Genomic DNA, 24567 nt, shown 5'->3' on the forward strand with positions numbered 1-24567 from the left:
TTGTTCCAACTAGGAAACTAAATAACAATAAAATAATTTAGAAAATAGAGTCTTAATTAAGCTAGGAGAACCTGCACAGAAACTGTCCAGCCACGTTTTAGCCTCAAATATCCTTCAAATCTGGCCCATGAGAGCTTGTTTTGAAGATCATGACGTTCTGAACACATTTCCAGAAGGCCATGAACCCATCCAATGTCATCTTGGGCTCCAAAAACGCAATTCAAGCCCAAAACATCACTATTCCAGCATTGCACATCGCTCCTTTATTTTATTGCCAGAAAATCATCGCTAGATAGAAAAATTGCAAATTGTGATACAATCAAGCCAAGTGACTCACAAACATCCTTCAAATGGAATTACTCCAAAATTCGTTCATTTGATCGTGTTTTGCTTCAGAGGAAGTTAAAAATTTTATATTGAAAATATAATTCAAAGTATTAAAATTCTTTCAAAATATTAATCAAAATACTAAGAATATGGATAAATATATAATATAAAATCTACACATCAATCCACTCCAGAGCGACGTGGTAACCACTTTTGACCGAGAACCTTCCCCTCTTCCCGAAGTGCCAAATCAAACAGTCCTCCAGCAAACGGATGCTAATCGGCAAGGAACGAATTAGTTTCACTTCCACCTCAGTGAACAAGGATTGAAGAGGATGGATGTTCCAATGACAGGGAGTGCCATAAGTAATTCCTGAACAAATAGAAGATCGCGTTATAGGGATTTCGGAGAAAACACACGGAAGGAGAGGGGTTGGGGAATCTAGCGATCCTCCCTAATCTTGATTCGGGCCCCAGAACCCACTTGCCATCGGGAGCCACGGATCAAAACAGGTCTCGCAGCACAGATACTCTTCCAACAAAAAGAAGCAGTGTTCTTGACAGAGGCCTCAAGGAATGACGAGTTAGGAAAGTATTTGGCTTTCAAAACCAAAGCAACCAAAGAGTTCAAAGCAGTGTGAACCCAATGTCCATCAATTTCTAATGTACATCAGCAAGATTATATACACGTTCTATCCATAATAACATGAATAAGTGTGCGACTGTACATATATGCATGTGTGGTAGCTTGTGCAGTGCGTCCACATGTCATATAGATAAATATAACGACGAAACATAGTTTCAATTTGGATATGATGATGTTCAACTAAAAATATGAAAACAGAAATAAAAGCTTGAAGATGTGATATGTGCCATACTAAAAACATAATATGTGACTACAAAATACATGTAAATGCCGATTCATGTGTGGCATGCTTAAAGAGTGATATGGTTTTTGTCAACACAATCGTAAGAATATTCAAATAACGTTACTAGAGAGGTTAGAGTTTACCATCCTCTTAAAGCGAGGGTGAACGATCATTTTCATGGAACAAGGTTTCTCTCTCTTCAAATATTGAGACCCAATCTATGATACAACAAAGTACTTATTCCACTTCTTTTAATTGAACTTATTCAACTTGGACCAATGTTAACTTCTCTCTTTTTCTTTTTCTTTTTTTAATGGGGACAAGTTGGTGGCTTCACCAAAACAATCTAGCGTTGCGGGTATAGAATGGGCGAAGATTATTGGTGCACCAATTACGTACTTCTTGACTATATATTAGCTAAGAAAGTATTGACATTCTAAGTATTGGATTGTAATGCATTCATGGCGTTGGTACTATGGTGGTCGTATTTCACCTTTAAGGACATTTTTCTCTATGATTTAAGAACACAGTTTTAATCTCGTATACCTTTAGGCACTGTTTTTCTAAGTCCTATTTTCTTACATATCATGACACCCTTGTAGAGATTAGAGAAACACAGTTTTCTTTGTATTCTTAAAACAAAATTCTTGAAGCATTTTTGATTGTCGCAGTGGGTTTCCCAATTAAGCGGAACTCCCATCATATCTCAAATAGAATTCAAAATATACAAACTTACAATCTAAAATATATATTTCCCAAATAGGGCATAAAGGTAGTATTTTATGTCTCAAATTTGCGACTATCCAATGTAAGGTGATTTAAGGGGTGGAAATTTACTTATGAATCTCAAACTAATAGGCAAATCATTACATTCTGAATTTCCATTACTCAAATGGCATAACAATTATTGAACATTCCAATGGTATTAATCTCAACGATACAAACAATAAGTGGAGGCAAATTGACATCTTTTAATGTTTAAACACTAGCAAGAGTCTCTATAAACTGATGAGCATGAAAGCATCCAATATGTAATGCTGTATTTGTTTTGGTGGATTTTGGACCGGAATCACAAATCTCCTTGAAGCTCTTATTTCTAAGATTATAAGATATAAGCTTGCCAGGAATGTGCAGCAACAGCGATGAGCCCTCTTCAGTTTCTTGGACAAAAAGTAAAACAAACGCGTAAAACAGAGAATCATGGTGATGGGGGTGAAGGTAGTCTCTAACCATCTCCGGAAATGCATCGACGATAGGAGAAATATCGATTTGGTACTTGCAAATCCACCTTGAGTAATCCCTCTCCAATTCAAAGACTTGGAATTGAGTGGTGCTTGGACCATAAATTTCAACAAGGTGCAAATGGCCACCGGATTCACCAAAATATCTGAACCTTCTTTTGCTCCAGTGCTCGTCTGATGGAGGACTAGGCATTGATCCAAGGTGCTCTTGATTGATATTAAAACATAATGTAGCTCCCGTTGGGCTAATCCAATGTATTGCACCATTCCAAAGCACCCCAGTTTCAAACATGATGTCGGATGGGGACGCAAAAGGAGAACCACAAAGCCTCCAAGTTCGAGTCTCGGACGGGTATATCTGAATTTGGTACCGATCGTGTGCTGCTGATAAAGAGCAATTTCGAACGCAGACGACTTGGTAGTGAGGTGATTTGGACGGATCAAAAGCTAAATAAACACCTAAAACAGTTGCGAGCGAATCATGACCCTCAGCATTAGGTGGAGGAAGCGTCAAGAATTGCCTTGTTGAAGGGTTGCAGACATAATAGCTACGAGGTTTTCCCAACTTGTGAAAGCTACACCCCAAGGCCAGGCCATTGATGGACTGCAATAACTTAACACCAGCTGAATCATCAATGAAGTCAAGAGACGAAAAGGGTTTCTCTGAACTGCTGCAATTGAGAGATAGGTGGCTGATGAGGCCGGGAATTTGAGACAAGAGGATGGATGCAGAGGCAAGTCTGCGGTGGCGGCTAGAGAAATTTGGGGTGGAGATCAGACAGAGCCACTTCTTGGAGACACATTTGAACCGGAGAAGCGATTTCACCGGCAAGCGTAGGAGGATCAATGTGATGAGGTCTTCGTTGCAAGCTACTACCTCAGCTGCAGCCACCATTTTTTCAGTGCTTTCAGATCACATCAGCAGTTGTGAAGAGACCATTAATTGGCATAGGGATATAATTATATATGCAACAGATAAGCATAATAACCATCGTTGAAAAAGTATTTGCACTTGACAATGGCCGGTTGCGCAAGAATTGGCTTAAGATGCAAGTTTTTTATTCAAACTCACTAAAAATTCAGAATTCTTTACTGACATGTGCGTGATACCTTCCATCTTACTGTCTCTCCCTTGAAGAATTGTCTTCCTCCTCTTCAATTTGTGATCTGGGAAAACTTTAGTTTTAATGGAATTTCAATTATTTTGTGCATAAATTATTCCAACTTGTAACTGACATTGACTATATTTTTTAATTAGAGTAGAAGGATGGTGGAGTGAATAAAAAAAGAAAATGATAAACATGTACATTTTTTAGTCTCACATATTCTTATTAAATTCTAATCATTGTTTTCGTTTAATTTATTTAATTCGATGACAAAAATATAAAGAATAGTGTATGAATATAAAAATTTGCCTAAAATAAACAGAAGCAAAGACCACAAGGCAACCACATGAAACATGTTACGAAGATTGACAAATATGTTAAGTGTAAATTTTCCTTTTCTCTTTTAATATTTAAATCAAATTATTGCAAAATGGCAATCCCTACTTGGATCCCAAACTACATGTGATTACATTATTAGCTGTCTTTTATTTTCATTTTGCTTTTATAATCATTTGTTTTTGTTGTTTCTCTAACCGCATTATTCATCACCAATAATGTCACAACTCACAACCTAATGTATATGAAAGCTGTAACGCTTCGTTCTCGAAATACGTCAAGAATTGACATGTGGCGGCTAAAAATAACGATATAATAATACATGGAATCAACTCAAACTCTTAGATAATACATCAGATGATCAACAAAAATAAAATTACAAGGAAAAGGAGAACAAACCTACTTTCAAGTGCACTGCTACACCCCATCAAAACATCTTCTCTAACAGCTACTTGTAAATTTGCAAAACAACCCTGCGCCACAGGAATGGCGCACTGACCAAAGCAAACCTAGATAAGTTGCGAAGCTTGTGTGGTAACAATAATAAATCATATGTAATTTTTTTTTTTAACAAAGATATTAGGAATGATAAATGAGCTAAGCCTACCTAACAATAATGTGATTCAAATTTGTTTGACAAAAATCAAACGCCTCGCTTACAACATATGTAATTTAAAGGACCGGACTGGACTGTTTGTAAATAAAATAGGACGAGAAGGGCGATTCTTGTTATTTTAGAAATGAAACCAGACCTAATCGGGTCAGTTTCAAACGGCCGGTTCTGACGGGTCCACGGTTTGGTTTCTTTTTTAATAGATTATGGGGTTGAAGGAGTTAGAGACTGAGACTGAGTGGTTCCGTGAAAACCCAGAACCCACCGCCTTCCGCAATCCCTTCACCTACCCGCATATCTCCGGCGCCAAGAGGATCTTCACCTCCATCGTCTCCGCAACAAAACTCGACCTCCGCGTCCACAACGCCCTCCTCCAATCCTACGCCTTAATATCCACCGTCAACGATTCCATCTTTCTTTTCAGCCACATGATCAAAACTCACCATGCATTCTCACCTGATACTCAGTGATTACATCTTTCTTTAACACTGGGATCCGTACACCAGGTACTCAATCTTATGCTCACCAATGGCTTCAGTCCCCGATAAAGTTACCACCAGTGATGGAGTTGGGATTTCTTGTGAGGAGGGGTCTCACTAGGGCTGGGTTCGGTTCTTAACGGTTCGGTTTTTCTTAAAACCGAAACCGAACCGAAATTTCGGTTCGGTTCGGTTCGGTTCAATATTTTTTCGGTTCGGTTTTTTTTCGGTTCGGTTTTTTCTCGGTTCAGTTTCGGTTTTTTTTCGGTTTTTTTTTTTTTTTTTTTTTCCTTGTCTTTTTTTCGTTCATTTTTTTGTATTCATTTGCAGATCATGTAACATCGTCCTTGTTTGTTATCTGGCGCAATCTGCTTGTGTATTTAAGATGCTGGTATTCATTTCTTTGACCATGTTCACGATATTTGTTTTGTAACAATTGATCAGCCATCCTTACTTGAGATGTGTTAGTCGTTGTGATGATCCACCAAAATGTTATTATACATCCAAACACACTGTGTAGCACAACGAAGGCTAGGCACGACTAAGGGATGCCTTGCGCAAGGAAAATTATGCCATGCGTTGTGCATGGCAAAGGCATGTCAAGGCACCACCACGGCACAACGCAGGATCATCAAGCGGGAACTTAAACAGCACTATAGCAGGTTCTTTCCACATATATTATACATATACTTGTATATAAATGCATATATGTTAATCATAGTGATCCCTTGCACTATATGCTAAAAAAAAGAAATTGCCATGTAGAGGCACGGCATTCATGTTCTTGCCTTCGTAATGTATATTGTGCATTGTGATGGCTTGAATGGAATTCATACTTGAGGATTGCAATTTTCATGGTATTACCGAACATGTGTTGTCATGGCATGCTTATCTAGCCTTGCCTTCACACCTCCACGAGACATCTCGAGCTATTATCTTACCTAAGGGCAATGCATGGCGCTAGTTTCATAGCCAAAGGTAGTGCAAGGTACCACTTTCTCGACAAAAGACCATGCAAGACAACTTCCATGATCAAAAAGACAATATAAGGTATCGAATCTTAGAGCAAGGGCAATGCATGACAGCACTTTCCTTGATCAAGGGATATATATATATATAACTGTTATGTCTAAAGGCAAATCAACCAAGAAGAAGCACTTATGCTCTTAGAGAAAAGCTGCTCAACTTAATTTCACCTCCCACCAAACCAACCAAGAAGCACAACCCAGAAACCTATAAATAAATTACTGGTACAATTATAACAACACAAAGCTTACAGTCAAGTTGGCTTGCAACAACCAACCCAACCCATAGGGAAAGGGTTCAAACCCCGACGGCAACATGTATTTTTTAGTATTTATATATGATTTTTTTTTTCGGTTCGGTTCAAAAACCGAAACCGAACCAACCAAATTCGGTTCAGTTTGGTTTGGTAGTTTCGGTTCGGTTTTTTTTTCGGTTTGGTTTTTTTCGACCTCGGTTCGGTTTGGTTTTCAGTTTTTTTCGGTTTTCGGTTTTTTGAACCCACCCCTAGGTCTCACACAAGTATAAAAGAAGAAAAAAATGAATAGTGGTTATAAAATTACAAATGCAAAATATCATAATATTACATTCAAATAATGAAATAGTCAAATTAACATATCCATAGATAATTTTATCTATTCATAGCAATCATACTTATGCACGACAAATTTCATATTTTGAGACCGCATGATGTCATCAATACTATTAAAAGAATTATTAAACTCAATAGAGAGAATTATTAAAAATTTGCGAACCCTAAAACTCAAGTAAGAGGTAGGATAGAATAGAAACAAATGTTTTATAGAGGATAATAGAGTTTTACTGACACACCCCGATCGAGATCAGGGCATGCTGGCCGTCACGTGGAAGTGACGTAACCATGTGCACAGTGCGGAAGCTAAAAAATAATAATAAAAGTACGAATGAATAAAAACCCAGCTATACACAAAGTAAATAACATACATGTGCAAGCGTAAGTGTGAAAAAACAAAATTCAGAGCATGGAAGACCTAATGCAGTCTAGGAGAAACAACACTAAATAAACACACCCAAAGATGGTCCTACACTGGTGATAATCTGTCAGATAAGCCGGAAAAATCCTCTGGGGAGCCACCAAAAGCGCTAGCCAAACTAGAACCTGGAGGGGCGCAAAACAGAAAGCGTGAGTGGACAAAAACAAAGCTTTTCAAAAACCATTTCATAAACAAAGTTCTAACCCCTCACCGTAAACCTGTATACTGCCCAGAAAAATAGAATATATACAAATATATATATAAATCATGCTCAGAAGTATGCCATGCCAAATGCCTCGAAATAAAATGCAAGTACTCAGGTAATGTCAAACAATGCCATGTAATATGTCAGCCGGAGTCACCTAACGTGACATGTACGGCTAAATTTAGAGCTCAAATCTCCAACTTACTAACTATACCTGCACACAAGTCGGAACCACCTAAAGTGGTTTGTACAATAGGACTGGGTATATAATAAGTACGCTCAAGTGCTACGATCGCGTGAAGATTGGGCGAATAATCGCAGGTCACCTACCAGTCGGAACCGCCTAAAGTGGTCTGTACGACAGGACTGTGCACCTAACTTGGATCTAAGATAAGCGTGTGGTGCGGGAGGTGAACATCACGTGAAGGACTGTGCCCAATTCTGGGCAGGAGCACTAACACCGAGGGTGTAGGTTATGAGCTCTCTATGCATCCCAAATCACTAGTGAACATAAACATAAACCATAACTTACCTGGCACTTACCTATACATCCGCAACACCAAACATATATATATATATGTGCAACTAATAAAACGTAATGAAACGGCAAACATAATGCATGGCATATAAACGTATAAACGTTTCATTTCACTTTCTGGGAAAAATATAAGTATATAGGTATATACGAAAAACCAAAAGCCCACTCACTGGTATGTAGAAGGGTCGTAACCCCCTTGCCTCGAGTGACTGCGCTCGTCCTCGGGATAGGTCTCACCTATATGCGAAACAACTATAAATACGTTAATTTTAAAGCACATAACCAACATTACGAAATAACTTCTCATACAATGCTCAAATGGGGTGTATGAATACACCAACGTGATCTACTCAACCTCACGAACATCCCCATATATTTTAAAAAAAATTCCGACACCGCCCACGCGCAGGCACATGCCTGGCACACTGACGACGTCAATTAACGCCGTCAGGAATATTCCGTTAACTCTGACGGATTCCATTAACGCCGTTAGGAATATTCCGTCCAAACTGACGAAATATTCCGTCGTCTTCTCTAGCCAACCTCCGGCGTCATCGCCGGTAACGGAAAACCGGAAAAAATTCAAAACTTGATATCTCCTTCATTTTTCAACCAAATTTCACAAAATTGGTACCAAAATGAAGCTTACAACAAGAGGAACAAATCCATACCACTTTCAAGCACTAAAACCATCAGAATATCGTCGGGAAAACACCACAAACTCCGGCCAAACCTACAACTCACGATCCCGACGTCCAAAACCTTCAAACGAACCACCCCGAGCCTCCTAAGGACCTCAGCAAGCTTCCTACAAGCTTGAAATTCCCAAAAACACAAGAATTAACATGTGCATGAACAGAGACCAAATCGAGGGATCCCGAGTTTGATGTGAAAACGAAGGTATCCTTACCTGAAATAGGTATGGTTGAACTCCTAAGGACCTCATGAGCACAAATATGTAGTTTGTTTCCTCGATCCGTGACGATTTCAAGGGTTATGGTGTTGTCCGTACAAGAAGATAGGAATGGGAGAGAGAGAGAGAGGTCTCGGGACAGGTAGGGTGAACAGAGGAGGGGGATGAGGATGATGATGGATGTATGACTAGGATGCAACCAACCAATAACCCAAAACAACCACACAAACAACAATTATCCATTAGGGGCAAAATCATCATTTCACCCCTACGGTACGAAAAGTCTGGGACGGGCTGTCACAATTACAAACCTTATTGTTCTTTATTCAATAAATTTGAGATTTGGAAAGGTTAATATATGAAATTCAAGAAGAATAGGGGAATAACTCTGCTAATGCATAAGTGAAAGACAATTTTTTTTTTTATTTAAAAGTGAATGATGGGCTTAATTTAAATGCTATTGATTTGTGATAAATGACGGTTTAAAATATTATACTTAATTTTAGGATGGAATTTGTTGGTTTAAAATTAGATAATGATTGGATTTGTTTAAAGTGTTGAGAAGGGTTGCAAAGCAAAGTGTAATATTAATCTTATTTTTGTCACTTGGTACTACGGTCTAGTAGTATTCCTTTTTACTTATAAGTGAGAGGTCTTAGGTTCAACTCTCGCCAAAGGTGAATTTGAACCACATTATTGCTAACCCATTATGAGGCTAAATCCACCTCTTCCCCCTTAGTGTAGCTAATATCGATTGTTCAACAAAAAAAAAAAAATACTAATCTTATTTTTACAAGTGAGGGTAGGCCCAAGACTACTCTAGTCCTAGTATGCCTCCACCAGTAGTTACCACTACATCGTCTTTTTCGTCGTTGAGGCTCATGACTGCGCGGGTTGTGTTGCTCATGCATCTCTATAACTTTTGGATAATAGTGTTAACCGCGCGAGGCCGCTTGACTAGGGATCCCGGTTAGACTTGGCATTCGTGTCGTGTTTCTCGTGTTCGTGTCGTTTTCGTGTCATACTTGATAGCTTAACAGGTCATGTCATGTAACACCTATTAAAATAAATGGGTAATATGACCTAACCAGTTACCCATTCAGAAAAATATATTTAAATCAATAAATATTAAAAAAATAAAAAAAAATAAAAAAAACAAATATATATATATATTTGTATATATATTTGTCTTTCAAGTTTTCAAGTTTACATACCCCAAGATAAGAGCCTACTGAAAAAAACATTAGTGCATACTAGACTTGGCATTTTTAACCCGACTCGACCTGACCCGTTAAAATTGGTATTCGGGTGAGTGATAAATGAGTCGGGTGGTTAACGGGTCAACCCGTTAAATAATGGGTCATTTAGGGTGAACCCGCGAAACCCGTTAACTACTTGTTAACACCCATTAAGATAGCGGTCGGCGGTGAAGCAGAGTCGGGTTCTGTTGAAAGGTGGAGGAGCTCCATGGCTTGGGTCGACGCGAGTTCTAGAAGCATGGTGAAGGAGCTGGCATTCTCCAACACTGTCATGAGTCGATGGATTTCTTCTCGGAATTGGAGGGACTCGAGCTCGAGTCCTGATAAAATGGATTCGAGTACGGTTGCTCTAGTTGGTTCCATTGAATTAGGCGACAAATTGAACTGAAACAAAGCTCAATTTGGTGGCAAATTCCCAAAATTTTCAACTCAGACAAAGTGTTAAAGTTAAATTAAGCAAAAACCCAGTAATTTGATTAGTCTTAGGAAGAACGGTGGATTTTAGAACTGAAATTGGGTAAGAGAGAAAAGCTAGAGAGGGAGAGAGAGAAATGAGTGTAGTTAGCAAATGTGGGCAAATTGGGCAAGTGGGTAGAGATATAATGAGGGGAGAGAGAGATGGTTATGGTGATTAAAATGCTATATGTGCGTTGTCTCGGAGTAGGCAGTGGAGTCTTTCTGCAGATTAGATGAAATGTGAAAAAAAAAAAAAGAACAAAGAAAATTGTTAACGGGTAACCCATTAGTTTAACTGGTTGGGTTCGGGTGACCTGTTAGCTTAACGGGTTGAGTTCGGATGACCTATTAAATTAATAGATCGGGTTGAACCCGACCTAAACCCAATAAACTCGACCTGTTTACAGGTCTAGTGCATACTACAAAATACAAATGTTCAAAAGATATGCAAAATGAAGAGAGTTGCGTTTCAAAGTTGTGGAACCTTGCTTGCTTTTTACAATAAAAATAAAACCTTTCAATTTTCATTCATCACCAAGGGAAATGGTATTGGAATTTTGGCTTGATACATTGTCTTCAAGAGTTATATTGACAATGTTTTCACTAAGGTTTTCCATAATCCATAAACTATGGATCTAAATTTACCTGTTGATTGTCATTTATATTTACGCTTCATTTTTCTCACCAATTTTTTTTTTATTTTTTGATTTTCTCTTTTGAAAACATGATCTCTTAAAGGATGCAGGAAGATGAACGGTTCGGATCGTTGATATTATGTTCAGAGTTTTACCATTAGTGAAAATATAGCTCGAAGTTTATAAAGTCTCTAGAAACTATATAACATCAACTCATATTTTAGTTAACTGTAAATATCGGAATATTATATCAACGATCCAAACCGTTCATTTTTCTACATCTGCTAAAAGATCACTTTACAAAAAGAAAATCTAAAAAATGAAATTCGGTGAGAATAAAGTGTAAACAACAATGGATGGTTAAATTCAAATCTAAGGTTTATGGATTATGGTGTCAGATTTCGGAGTTGACCCCTTCACGAAAGTTGTAAAACTTGTCATTAAGAGTGATTGTATATATATATATTTTTTTTACATTTTTCACACTTCTACACTAATTATTATTAATTTTGCACTCAAATAAAAAACATTATTCATGAGATTTGGAGGGTTTTAAAAATCTAAACTACCATATAACCATCGCTTAAGCGTAGAAGATGCAATCATGAACATTTCTCACATTTTTTAGACTTACATTAATGTTATGAATTTTATTCATATTGAACTCCCGAAAAAGTATTATTCATGAGGGTTTGCATGATTTTAAAAAATTCAAACGATGATATACCTATCCTCAAAGTGTAGAGGATGCGATTATGAGCATTTGCATATTTTTTTCACATTTTTCGCACTTGTAAATTAATTATTATAATTTTTTTAATGTGTTTGATATTTTTATTACTTATTTTTATTTATAATGTGTTTTATAAATTTTTAAATCTCACTCTTTGCCTATAGTATACTATAAAAATAAATAAATAAATAACACTTAAATTTTTGAAATTTATATAGAAAAATAATACAATAATAATTAATAAACAATAAATACATATCCACTATATATTGTATTTTATGGTAAGTTTTTCTAGTAGTTTAAAAAATTAAAATAATCAAAATAATAAAAAATTACCTTTTTTTATCGTGTCGAAATAGATTATCCGCGTGTCACTCTCGTGTAAACCTGTTAAGGACCCGTTATTAACAGGTTCTTATCGTGTGACCCGATAACGACCCGATTAGTTATTGTGTTGACCTGAAACTCGTTATTTACGTGTCGTGTTAACAGGTCGTGTAAGAAATTATCAGGTCTAATCCCATTCCTCCTTGAAATCGATTAGCTGCTAATTTAGTTCGGCAATTCTGTTGGGGACTATAGTTAGGCTTTTGCTACCGTGATACTTGTTTTTCATGGACCATGGCCTTGCAACATTGAAAGGAGCTCAGCTTTCTGACTTGGAAGTGACAGAGACGGTCTGGGGCGAGCCCCCGTTTCCACATATTTTTGGACCTGCCCACCCAGCTAATTTTGTCAACCTATCCCATTTTGTCTTTAGATGCCCCGAACCACATGAACCCACCCCGACCTGTAGATTCAAGACTTGTTTGCCTACCCCTTGTTCCATAGATAATAAAATCATATGGCTGGTAGGCCAACAATCACGACATTATGCATTCCAAAGAGAGTTTTATCAAATATAGCCAAATATTAGCCCTTAATTGAAAAATGTTAGTTTTTATAAAAACTTTCAAATATATTCAAAATTTCATTTAAATAGACATAAATACCCTTAATTCATACAAATAACTAATTGTTGATTAAAAGATTCTTGTGCGCTAATCAAGTTGTACTTTCCCTAATATTTTTCTCATTTTTTTATTAGTACAATTAATTGACAATTTGTAGACCAAAATAAGAAGAACAAAAACACAAAGAAAAAAATTTTCTATATCGTAAACCCTAATTTTTCTAATATGAACTAAATGAATTTCAATTAGCTTTCCTCAAATAGATCGACAAATGGTATTAGGTTTGTCAATCTTCTATTGACAAAAGAAACCTAATTTTTCTAATATGCACCATAAGAATTTCTATTCTCTAAACCTTCAAAATATGTTTTTTGCACTTTCTAAGGACATAACAGATCTCTCGATTCATTACCACTGTCAGTGATAACCTTCAAACAGAATCTAGACACAAACGACACCCTTAATAATGCAAAGGTGTGCAAAAATTGATAGTTCATTATTCCATAAATATTCAATCAAAGGAAGAAACTACAAACGCAAAGAGAAAACGTAGACGAGGAAAAATGCAAAACATTAAACCATCTACACTCACCTTCGTTTAGGGAAGCACAAGTCTCCACCAATAGTCGATGCCTTCACTGGGTCTTCACCATTTTTTAGGTTTAGCCGTGAGAACTCTTCATCTAATAGGGTTTTGGTTTTTTAATTTATTTGGTTTAAAGCTTAAGGGTGTCTGTGTGTATTTAAGTGATATTTTGGATATATTTGAAAGTTTTTATAAAAAATGACACTTTTGAAATTAGGGGCTTATATTTGGCTATATTTGATAAATACCCTTCCAAACACACTCATGGAATCATATACAAACACTGGATTTCGAAATTTCTCATTGCAATCCGATAACAGAAAGATACAGACATTGGATTTTGGAATGTCTCACAGTCACTCCGAGTGGAATTTCTGCCCTAGACTTTGTCATGGCATACCTAGAATGAAGGCATTCATGTGAGACCAACTCATGAAACCATAAAGAAAGATAGACATCTAGGGTTCCAAACACTCTCATGGAACCAGAAAGAAAGTACAGAACAACAACAGTTGTCTACTAGCTCTCTCAGTTCGCAATCATTTCAAATATTCATACATACGCATACATTTCATAAAGCATATTATTAACTGGTAATAACCATTTGTAAATTTATGTTACACACAAAGTATATAACAAAGGAATAATAACCATTTGTATCTTCATGTTACACACACAAAGTATATAACAAAGGAATTTCATATGCAAAATATTTGTCACATAATATTAAAATCAACTCACCTGAACTCCGAGCAAAGCCTGCACCAATGTTGTGTCACAATATACCGTCACTAGGCTCTTCCTCAATCAAATTGAAAATCCTAGTTTCATATATAGACTGCATATGTTACAAGGGGTGTAACTTTTTGCCAAATTACCGTGCCAACCGTGCAATATGGATTTTGTGCAAGTCAGTAATGACATGGTAATGTACAAAATCAAAATTTTCTGCTACAGTGTGGAAAGTCTTGAGAGAGACGGGTATAACATGGCTCACAAACCTTTTCAATAGGATTTTGAAAACAAAGAAGATGCCAAATGAGTGGCGAAAGAGCACTTTGGTGCATATCTACAAGAATAAGGGCAACGTGCAAAATTGCATGAATTATAGGGGTATTAAGTTAATGAGTCATACAATGAAGCTCTGGGAGAGAGTAATTGAGCATAGACTGAGGCAAGAGACACGGCTCTCAGACAACCAATTCGAGTTCATGCCAGAGCGCTCAACCATGGAGGCAATCTATCTCATAGAAAGATCGATGGAAAGATATAAAGATATGAAAAAGGATTTGCACATGGTCTTTATAGATTTAGAAAAAGTGTATGATAGGGTCCCAAGAGACATTCTTTGGAGGATTTTAGAGAAGTAAAGAGTACGAGTTGCATATATCCAAGCTATAAAGGATATGTATGATGGAGCAAGGATTACCGTAAGAACTCATAAAGGACAAACCGAAAGCTGCCCCATAACTGTAGAGTTACATCAAGGCTTATCCTTAACTCCTTACTTTTTTGCATTGGTAATGGATGAGTTAACATGACATATTCAAGATGATATTCCTTGGTGTATGCTTTTCCTAGACAATATAGTGTTGATAGATGAAATTCAGGAAGGAGTAAATGCAAAGCTTAACCTTTGGAGAGAAGTGTTGGAATCTAAAGGTCTTCGCCTAAGTCGGAGAAGTGTTGGAATCTAAAGGTCTTCGCCTAAGTCGGTCAAAGACAGAGTATATGGAATGCAAGTTCAGTGCAAACAGAGGCTCAAATGAGTTAAGGATGAGGATTGGAGATCAGAAAGTACCAAAGAGCGACCGCTTTCCCTACCTAGGATCTATCTTGCAAAAGAATGGAGTGTTGGATGGAGACCTCAACCATATAATACAAGCTGGATGGATGAAATGGTAGAGTGCATCCGACTTGTTGTGTGACTATCATATGCCACTGAAGCTCAAGGGAAACTTTTATAAGACGACAATGCTTTATGGCACAGAAAGTTGGGTGGTGAAGCATCAACACGTACATAAATGGGTGTAACGGAGAAGAGAATGCTTTGTTAGATGTATAGGCACACGAGAAAGGATAAGATTAGGAATGAGAATATCCGAGGTAAAGTAGGAGTAGCCGAAATTGAAGGAAAGATGAGAGGAAAACGGTTACAGTGGTTTGGACATGTGAAATGAAGGCCTACTGTCGCTCCAGTTAGAAGATCCGATTACGGGATAGATGTTTAGGGCCGAAGGGGTAAATGAAGACCTAGAAAGAGTTTGGAAGAGACTCTAAGAAAAGACCTAGAGTACTTGAATCTAACGGAATATGTGACACAGAACTGAGCGCAATGACGTTCTAGGATTCATATAGCCGACATTACTTAGTGGAAAAATGCTTTGTTGTTGTTGTTGTTGTTGTTGTTGTGGTATTCGATACCATTACTACTATATAATATATTAACGATTATAATTTTCCTTTAATATTTTTAATTCCATAAATTATGAATTTTATTTAAAATCTTATTAATATAAACAAATATAACTACAAACTTCAATTTTTATTTTAAAAATATAATAATTACATAGAAATACATTATTATGTTAATGGGTCATCATATACTCTCTTTATTTATTTGTACGTAAGATGTACCAAATTTAATGATATTTCGTTATATATATTTTTTTACTTACAGATAAGCAGTCTGTTTTTTTAACTTTACAATCCTTTAATCCATATCGCATGAAAATCAAAACTAAACCGCAACGCATCGCTTACCGTCGGATGTAGACCCCAGACTCTCCTCGTTTCACCCATAGAACAAGAAAAAGACCTTAGGAAAATGGAGAGTCTTTGTCCCGAAGCAGCTGAAACCATAGCCAGCAACGAAGACCTCCTTGCACATATCCTTCTTTGCATGCCCCCTAAATCTCTGCTCCGCTTCAAATCCGTCTCCAAGCACTGGCTCGCTCTTATCTCCTGCCCCAACTTCTGCAACCGCCATGCCCTCCAAAACCCAAATTCCAAGGTCTCTGCCTTCTTCGCCCGGACCATAATATCTCAAGAAATCTTCTTCACCTCTCTCGGCAACGACGAAAATGCATCTGGGTTTCGCTCCAAACCTCTCAATTTCGTCGGCGACCCACGGGGCGTCGAGATTCTGCAGTCCTGCAACGGCTTGCTCCTGTGTTGCTCCTCCCTCAGCACGACCGGCAGGTACTACGTTGTCAATCCCACAACCAGTAAGTTCTCAACGTTCTTTTTTCCAGCTGCTACTAAATCGACAACCGTTTCGGGTGTCGCTTTGGCTTTCGATCCTGCGAAATCGATTCATTACAAGGTTGTCGTCGTTAGTACCATTTCTGAGTCAGTTGGAGGTTACCAATTTAAGGTCTTTTTGTCTGAGACCCGAAGTTGGAAGGTTTTTCGGGCTAATTTCCCTGCGAAATTCGACATGAACTTCAGCCGTGGAGTGCACTGCAATGGACTAATTAGTTGGATTGGCGATGCAAGTAAAGTTTTGCTCTATGACACAGATGAACATCGTTTCAGGACTGTGCCAAGTCCGCCGGGTCACGGCGGCTACCGATGGCATAGATATTTTGGGGAGTCTTGTGGCCATTTGCATCTTATCGAAATTTCTAGGCCGCAACTTTCGCAATTTGAGGTGCTCGAGATGGAGAAGGACTACTCTGGTTGGTTTGTCAAGTACAATGTCGACCTTAATGCCATAAGCTCTGCATTTCCGGAGATGGTTTGCAACCCTCTTGAACCCTACTACTCATTTGTTGTTGTTTTCGTTGATGAGCATGATTCGTCTATTTTGCTGCACATTCCTTGTAAGGTCATCTCTTATAATCTTAGGGAAAAGAAAGTTTGTGACTTAACTCCCAAAAACATTTACACCAAGAGGTCTCTAATAGTTCGATGGCAATCTGCTTATGCACATATGGACACTTTGGCTTGTGTCTGATGGTATTTCTATCCTGCTGTTGTTCTGTTTTTTGGTTTTGGTTGTAGAATCAAGAATGTTTTGTATTACCAAATTCTGTGTAACTATGTACTTTATAGCATTCTAGTGATACTTCTGTTTCATTACTGCCTTGAACTTATGGATGTAAGAACTATTAATGGATCTGTTACTTGTGGTTATTACAATCATAGACTCACTCAGGTTTTGCCTGGTTACTGGCGATTAGATACCTTTAGCTTTAGTTTGTTCAGATTTCCATTTATAATCAGCGGTCCAAGTTGAGATTCTGGCTGTGGTTACTTTGAATGAATGCACTTCGTGTTTTGCATGAATGTTTGTCGTAAAGCGTAAACTTTGCTCGTGTAAGTCAATGTACATTCGTCACTATATCTACTTCCTCTTGTTAGGGAAATTCCAGTATCTTTAATAATCCTTCATGTTCTCGATGTGTTACCTTGCACGTGAGCTGCTCACAATCCACTAGAGATTATGCTCCATTTTGCTTAAATCTCCTGCCTCCAATATGCCTGCTTCTGATTGGATATCAACCCTGGCTAGTTTGCCCAGTTCACTTCATTTATTCATTTGCGTACCACGAAGGGAAAATGAAGTCATGTTATTAAAAATAACTGGCAATGTCATACCTTACATCGTAGGTATACACTTTCCAGATCTCCTGGTCTGATTTGTCGTCATATGGCACTAAGATACAGTGTTCGTTACAATTTGGAACTGCTAGATTCTTTTTTATACATTTAATGTTTGCTGATGTTTTGATCTTAGTTGTTGATTTGAGTATTAAAAATTTGATAGATTTTTGCTACTAATACACATGGTATTATTAGTGCTGTAGGTATTGTTCTGGTTTGAATTGAGGTATAATGATCCACTTTGGGATTATATTGGGCATGAAAGTTACAACGTCTTTCATTCGTGGTCAAGGTTTGCTTGGTCATCTAGGTAACTCCATATTCCAAATAGGAGCTGTCACTAGCACTCCAAAAATGTCATTGTGCACTCTTGGTTTTTAACGTACAAGGGAGAAATTGCACTGGAGTCCCTATAACAGTTATCATTAAATTTTGTAGATACTATTTCTAGAGGAACTTGAGTTATGTTGTATGTGGTCTGTGTACTCTACTTGTGTGGGGATCTGTACGAACTTCGTGTGAATTAATAGCATTCCTGAAAAGTTTCAAGATCTATATGGTGTCTAAGAACTGAAATCTTCTTATTCAGAGATTGTGTATCATAAACAGTTGACGCAACTTATTACTGACTTTATATCGTGCTACTTATGAATTTACAGTTGCTTAATGTCTAGTATTTTGAATTGTATGCTGCCTTAAGAAATTTGTGCCGGGGTTATGGCAACCACACACCATTTTTGTCTCCCCTACACAACCTGTTTATCTTGTTGGTTGTTTTCTTTTTATTTATTGAATTTGATGTCCAAAATAAAGATGAAATCGTGAGTTCAGTGTTTCAATTATGTCATTCGTAGACTTAAAAGATAGCAGATGGCCATTGACACTAGCTAACCAACTGAGAGAGCTGCCGTAGATGAATTAGTTGCGGCAAGAGCGGCTAGTTCACTAGCTGATAGAGATGCCCAGATGCTTGAATTAGTTGCGGCAAGAGCGGCTAGTTCACTAGCTCATAGAGATGGCCCTGATGCTTCTTCAGGAAGAGCTGCAAAGGCGAAGAGCGGATCTAAGCCTAGTAGCTCAGGTAATTAGAGAGGTTTTCCTAAATATACTTTTATTCCTTATTTGGTAATACATATATATGCAGTACGCACTTTTGAGTTATAATTATGGGACTTGATTATTTGTTGGAATCAGTGTCTTTCATGGTGTGGAATTTTAGAGAAATTGATAAAACACCATGTCAACCTGGACATCTACAAAATTTAATTTAAAGTATAAATATGTAATTTACAATTTTCACTTCTTTCTATTTTTCCTCCTCCGTGACGAAGATAGAATTCTGAATGAAATTTGTTTTTTCTTTTTATTAAACGCGAGAAGAAATAACACGAGAAAAAGAAAGAAAAAGGAAAACGAAATTGTGAAACAATTAGAAATGACTAGAGGATAGAGGCTAGCTGCTGTGGTGTTAGGGCTTATGGAGATATCTTCCAGCAACTAAAGCAGCCTCCATGACAAGGGTTATAACTTCGACAACATCCTCGACATGGCATTTGTTCCCCTTAAACGTTTTCCCTCTTTTGTTTTTGAACTCTGCCATGCAATTTAGGAACGTTTGGCTGCACTCTGAGCTTAGATAGTCATCTGCACCACAAACATAACAACATGCCACCATTATTTACTTTTCCTTCTATTTGCACTTGCAAATCTAATCTCTCGTAGAAAGACAGACTTACACGGAAAGGGTCTATCGGTAACATGGCGTCTCAGTTCAATAATATTATACCATGTAAAAGTCTTTCAACACACTTACAAGGAAAGGGTTTATCGGTAACATGGCGTCTCGGTTCAATAATATTATACCATGTAAAAGTTTTTCATCACACGATATTGCATTATTAATTAGACTGAGATACCATGTGACTGTGAACTTGTTGCATTCAAGTTGTTCTCAAAGACAACCCGATGAAAATGAAAATACATAGGAGCAATGAATTTGTAACTCAAATAATTTAGTGCATACGAGGTCACGTGTTCGGATTCCTGGCTTAAGTACTAAAAGACATAAGCTAGATTTCAGTATAGATCACGTGCACAAACACCCCATTTAGATTCTGTCAAAACATGAAACACCTAATTAAATATTAGGCTTAACAAGTAGCCTTTCATCACAGTGGTGTAAAGGAGTGTTACTCTTATATGATGGTGTGAGTTCGAATCTTGTCGGCTTCCTAGTCTAATAAATCTATCGTTTGACAAAAAAAATTTAAATATTACGCTTACACCCCCAACACTTGAAAAAGCTCATCAAAGTCTCTTTCCCCGATTTATAATCTATATGACCAGGGCCGGCCCTAAGAATTTGGGGGCCCTAGGCGAGCCTTCGAAGTGGGGCTCTAAAATTCTCTGATCTCCAATTCTTTGTATATTGATTAATATAAAAAGAATTTGCTAAATACATAAAAAGTTTTATTTTCACATCAAATGTCGTTAAAAATTAATATCAAAAGAAGATAAATATACAAACATTATTTAAACATTACACGATTCACCTTTTTAGACACAAATGTACTAAATGTTTGCAGTGAAGAGTCTAAGATTGAGAGTGAAGAACAATAAAACTTGATGATCAAGAGAGTAAATAACAATAAAACTTGATTGATGAGTATAATAAATTCAACGTCAATTGTTTCTCTTGTGTTTTTTTTTCTTCTAAAATCAACATCACACTAACGAATTGAATATTAAAATAATCCATTGAATAAAAAGTTATTGAAAAGAAAAATATAAACTCAAAGTTTTGATTACCTTTAATTACAATCTTTAAGACCATATGATAGTTGTTTTAAACATTCAATAAAAATGGAGAGAATGAGAAGTTGGTTTAAACATTTGATAGAAATGGAGAGAACGAGAAGTTGAAGGAAAAAAGATTGCAAAGAGACTTGAGTTTTGTAACTTTATATGCATTTAGACAGATAGATTAGGAGTTGGATTGATGGATTGACAGTAAATTTGAAAAATAAGAAAAATCTAGTGACTGAAAAACAACTTTGTATTTCGAACTTAACACCCCAAAGAAGAATGAAGCCAACATTTCCACTGCACTAACAAATGAATTATGATATTTCTTACTTTTTTTTTTTTTTTTTTTTTTGGGTATTTATATGTTAATTACATGATATAATTTTTTTTTGGGGCTCTTCCGAAGTAGGGGCCCTAGGCGGGCGCCTATTTAGGCTACCCTCAGGGTCGGGCCTGTACATGACTATTTCATATAAATATCTTCTCTACCAACACAAAAGTGTTTAATGCTACAGTTTTAATTAATCTTCCTACGCTAAATCAAATTTGCACCTCACAGACGTGAGCATAACTACATTGGTAAGGACGCATGTGTTGTCGATTCACCCGGATTTGAATATCTTTTGTTGTATATAAAAAATATTTCTAACCCATGAAAACAAAATGATAAATAATCTCAGAACACAGTAAACTGTAAAAAGATTGTAAGGATTAAGAAAATGAACGCACTGTTTTTCGATTGAACGCAGTTATCATGCTTCATACAGCATGCATCTAGGCCATCGCAGGGCTGCTCCCCTGGGCATCCACTGTATAAAAGCCCACAATACTTCCCATATCTCAAAAATGGAGGCACTGTCATTACAAAAACAAAATTAAACTCAAGAAAAATGTAATTAATTTCCTTATAATTGGGCAAAGAAAAATGGTATAAACATAATTTGATCAGTTCATTAACTAAATCTAAATTTTAATTAAATAAAATGCAGTACCTGTACAGAACTCTGACTCACATTGTCTACTGCAATCTTTACTCTGCAAATATTTAGAATTAATGGGTAGGGAGAACAAGTTATGATTTGAAAGCAAATGGGAACCCAAAAAATATTAAAAGTAAATAGATGATTAAGAAGAACATGGTAATTAAGGAGCAAACCAGAACAATGGAGGCATCTATGGCTTGGACACCAATGTTAAGGGCATGCAAATTAATGGAGTTAAAATAAAGGACAAGAAAAGAGAGGGCAAGAACAAACTTCAGCGACTGATTAAAAACCATGGTTGGATAAAGCACTTCAGCAAGGAAAGCACTTCAGCAAGGAAAGCACTTTTTAATAGAAAAAGTGGCGGACAAAGTGAGAGAAATGTGGAAATAATTAGCAGAAGGCAGAAGCTAGGCTGTTGTCTGCACGGGAAGAAAGGGGCTGGTTGGCCTTGTCTTGTAATGACTCGTGATATGTTTTTGGAGTGTTGTTCACACCTCTCACCAAATTATACACACATTTTAATCTCCTTTTAACTATATTAGCTAGATTATGTAGTAACTAACACATTTGCTGTAAAAAATAATGCAGAGAAAAACTTTCATCAAACTGTCATATTTGATTATGCAAGACACATGCATGGCATTTCATAACTTGATTGTTTTAACATTGTCATGTGACAAGAATATTTTATATACAATTAACTTTCTAATGTGATTGACATAGGTAGTTTAAAATGTGAATCATTTTTCTCCTAATAAAAATGTGATTCTCTTAATGGTTGTTTGAAAATCGTTCTTTTTAATTTTTAGTTTTTGTTTTAAAATTTAAAAAATAGAATTAAATTGAAACTGAAAGCTACTTTTTTGAGTTTAATAAATTTGGCTACAATTCTCTTTTTTTAATAAATTTGGCCCTTTATTACAGTGGTGGAAAGGTGTTGTGCCCTTGCATTACGGCGTGGATTCGAACCTCGTCGGTGGCTAATCTAACATTTAATTTACTAACGTTATCGTTTCACTCAAAAAAAAAAAAAAAAACAAAAAAAAACAGGATTCGAACCCTCTGCTTAGGAGAGGATCCAAATCCTTTCTTGAACACTCTGTCAAAAGTAAAAAAGGGGAAGGACACAAAACTTTCCTAGTTGACTAGTTTTGTTTTTGGATAATTCCTTGTTGCCAAGTTACAACTTGCTTCTCTACTTACCATTGCTGCAAACCTCCACTTTCAGCCAAGTTGTAGATTCTCTTTCCATTTTCCTTGTTCTTCTTCATACTCCATTCACATGTGTACAACTTCTAATTTTGCATGTTGTAACTTGGATAGTAGGATGCAAAAGTGATTTGCCCAGACCACGGTAGGTCGATCTAGGGGTGGGTTTAAATTCAGAAATGCAGTGAGTTGAATAACAATGTCTTAATTACCCGAACAATCCACCGCTTACAATAAATACAAAATTTAGGGAACCATGGAATATGAAGTATATATTTTGTGGTTTATTACAGTTCTAATCTAAATTTTCTTTCATTTTATCAGTTAGGAGATTGTGGAACAATATGCAATGTCTACACTCTTTAACTGTGCAATATTAATGCAACTTATGACACTTTTCACCCTAATATTTTTAAAGGGTAATGTTAGAGAGATCAAAATTTTAAACTAAATTTGCAAACCAAGTGATGTATCATCAATAGAAGATAAGTACGTAATCAACGTTTAAGTAATAATTCAATCATCAACAACCACATCATTTGATTTAAAAAATTTGATCTCCCTAATATTATGCTTTTATAAAAAGAATTTAATCATCAAATGATACGGTAGATGACAATATAGTTCTATAGTTGTTAGAGACAGACACGAATAAATGAAGCATCATCACGTTAATTGAAATCCAATATTTAAATATTTGTCTTGAAACGTAAAGACATTACTGCTCACCCAGGCGGTGTCGTTCTCAGCCATGCTACGACGGACAACCTTCCCCAAAAGATGTTCGCCGCCGGATAAACCATCGACGCAAGAAAACAAAGCAAAGGCGACAAAGCCGAGAAGAATAACACCACCCTTAAGGCCCATTGTATCAAATGAACTGGATCCGGCAATGGTCATATTATGGGAAAACCTCTCTCAGAGTCGCATAGAAGGACCTCAAGGAAGAACTCCCAAGTCCTTCTATGTAGGGATTTTATTTCTAAAATCCTTTTCAACTATGGAAATGTATGCCTCTATAAAACCATTGCCGTGTTTGTTTATCTTGCTTCTCTCTATCTAAAAATAGTCCCTGCCCATCCATTTTTAGAAGCACCAAACGGAAAACTATCCAGAAATATGTGATCGATATGTTTAGTGATATTCCTCAAGTTTTGGCTACGTAATCTTCTCTAAAATAGTAAAACAAAGACCATTTTGGTTGTTCTTACTTTTTAAAGACCGCCATTTCCTCGGCCTATTAGGTTAAATTCACAAACTGAAGTTTTTTTTTTTTTTTTTTTTTTTTCAATACCATTTAACGCGTGCATTGAAATATCATATACCTTTCATTGAAGGCTAAATTGGATTAGTGGTCCCTATGGTAATAGGGTAATCGGAAGATAGTTCTCGTGATGAAAAAATTCAGATTTAAACCCTTATGGTAAAATCCGTCAGGATTCAAGCCCACAATTAACATTTCTGTAAACCCCATTAACCCGTTCAGCCTTCATAAGCAAAAGGGAAAAAAAAAATATCATGCATCCAAAGCTATGAATTCTTTGCTCCATCGATTCTATTCAAAGCTCTTTTGTCCATTTGAACGACTAGATTCTTTTATTGCAGCACTAGACAATTGAAGTAACATTTAAAGTTTCTTATGTGAGAACTTTAATTGAATTGTTGGTTTGTTAA

The 24567-nt window shown here is 36.6% G+C and overlaps 3 protein-coding genes across 6 annotated transcripts; 1 reads left to right on the plus strand and 2 right to left on the minus strand.

The window, feature by feature from the left end:
* Positions 1–2174: 2174 nt before the first annotated feature.
* Positions 2175–3332, minus strand: LOC103939522 (F-box protein At5g07610). The gene has a single exon (XM_009349618.2). It carries the CDS (start codon positions 3330–3332, stop codon positions 2175–2177), a length of 1158 nt encoding a protein of 385 aa, XP_009347893.2.
* Positions 3333–16026: 12694 nt separating this feature from the next.
* Positions 16027–19294, plus strand: LOC103937454 (F-box protein At5g07610). 3 transcript variants are annotated; one of them, XM_048567889.1, is made up of 3 exons: positions 16027–17024; positions 18097–18203; positions 18748–19294. In XM_048567889.1, the coding sequence occupies exons 1-3, from the start codon at positions 16113–16115 to the stop codon at positions 18758–18760; spliced, it is 1032 nt and encodes a 343-aa protein (XP_048423846.1). In that variant the 5' UTR covers positions 16027–16112; the 3' UTR covers positions 18761–19294. The 3 variants fall into 3 exon arrangements, with proteins under 3 accessions (XP_048423846.1, XP_018500557.1, XP_048423847.1); XM_018645041.2 differs by lacking the exon at positions 18748–19294 and having other exon boundaries at positions 16028–17024; positions 18097–18448; XM_048567890.1 differs by lacking the exon at positions 18097–18203 and having other exon boundaries at positions 16032–17024.
* Positions 19148–23872, minus strand: LOC103939520 (phospholipase A2-alpha-like). Of its 2 annotated transcripts, none has more exons than XM_018645556.2 (4): positions 23623–23872; positions 21691–21733; positions 21428–21553; positions 19148–19537 (listed from the first exon to the last, which is right to left on the minus strand). In XM_018645556.2, exons 1-4 carry the CDS (start codon positions 23791–23793, stop codon positions 19362–19364), a joined length of 516 nt encoding a protein of 171 aa, XP_018501072.1. In that variant the 5' UTR covers positions 23794–23872; the 3' UTR covers positions 19148–19361. The 2 variants fall into 2 exon arrangements, with proteins under 2 accessions (XP_018501072.1, XP_009347889.2); XM_009349614.3 differs by lacking the exon at positions 23623–23872 and adding an exon at positions 21855–22095.
* Between the last annotated feature and the right edge of the window lie 695 nt (positions 23873–24567).

Source organism: the organism of the source record quoted next, unplaced genomic scaffold, assembly GCF_019419815.1.
Source record: "Pyrus x bretschneideri cultivar Hongxiangsu unplaced genomic scaffold, Pyrus_bretschneideri_v1 Contig46, whole genome shotgun sequence".
NCBI lineage: Eukaryota > Viridiplantae > Streptophyta > Magnoliopsida > Rosales > Rosaceae > Pyrus > Pyrus x bretschneideri.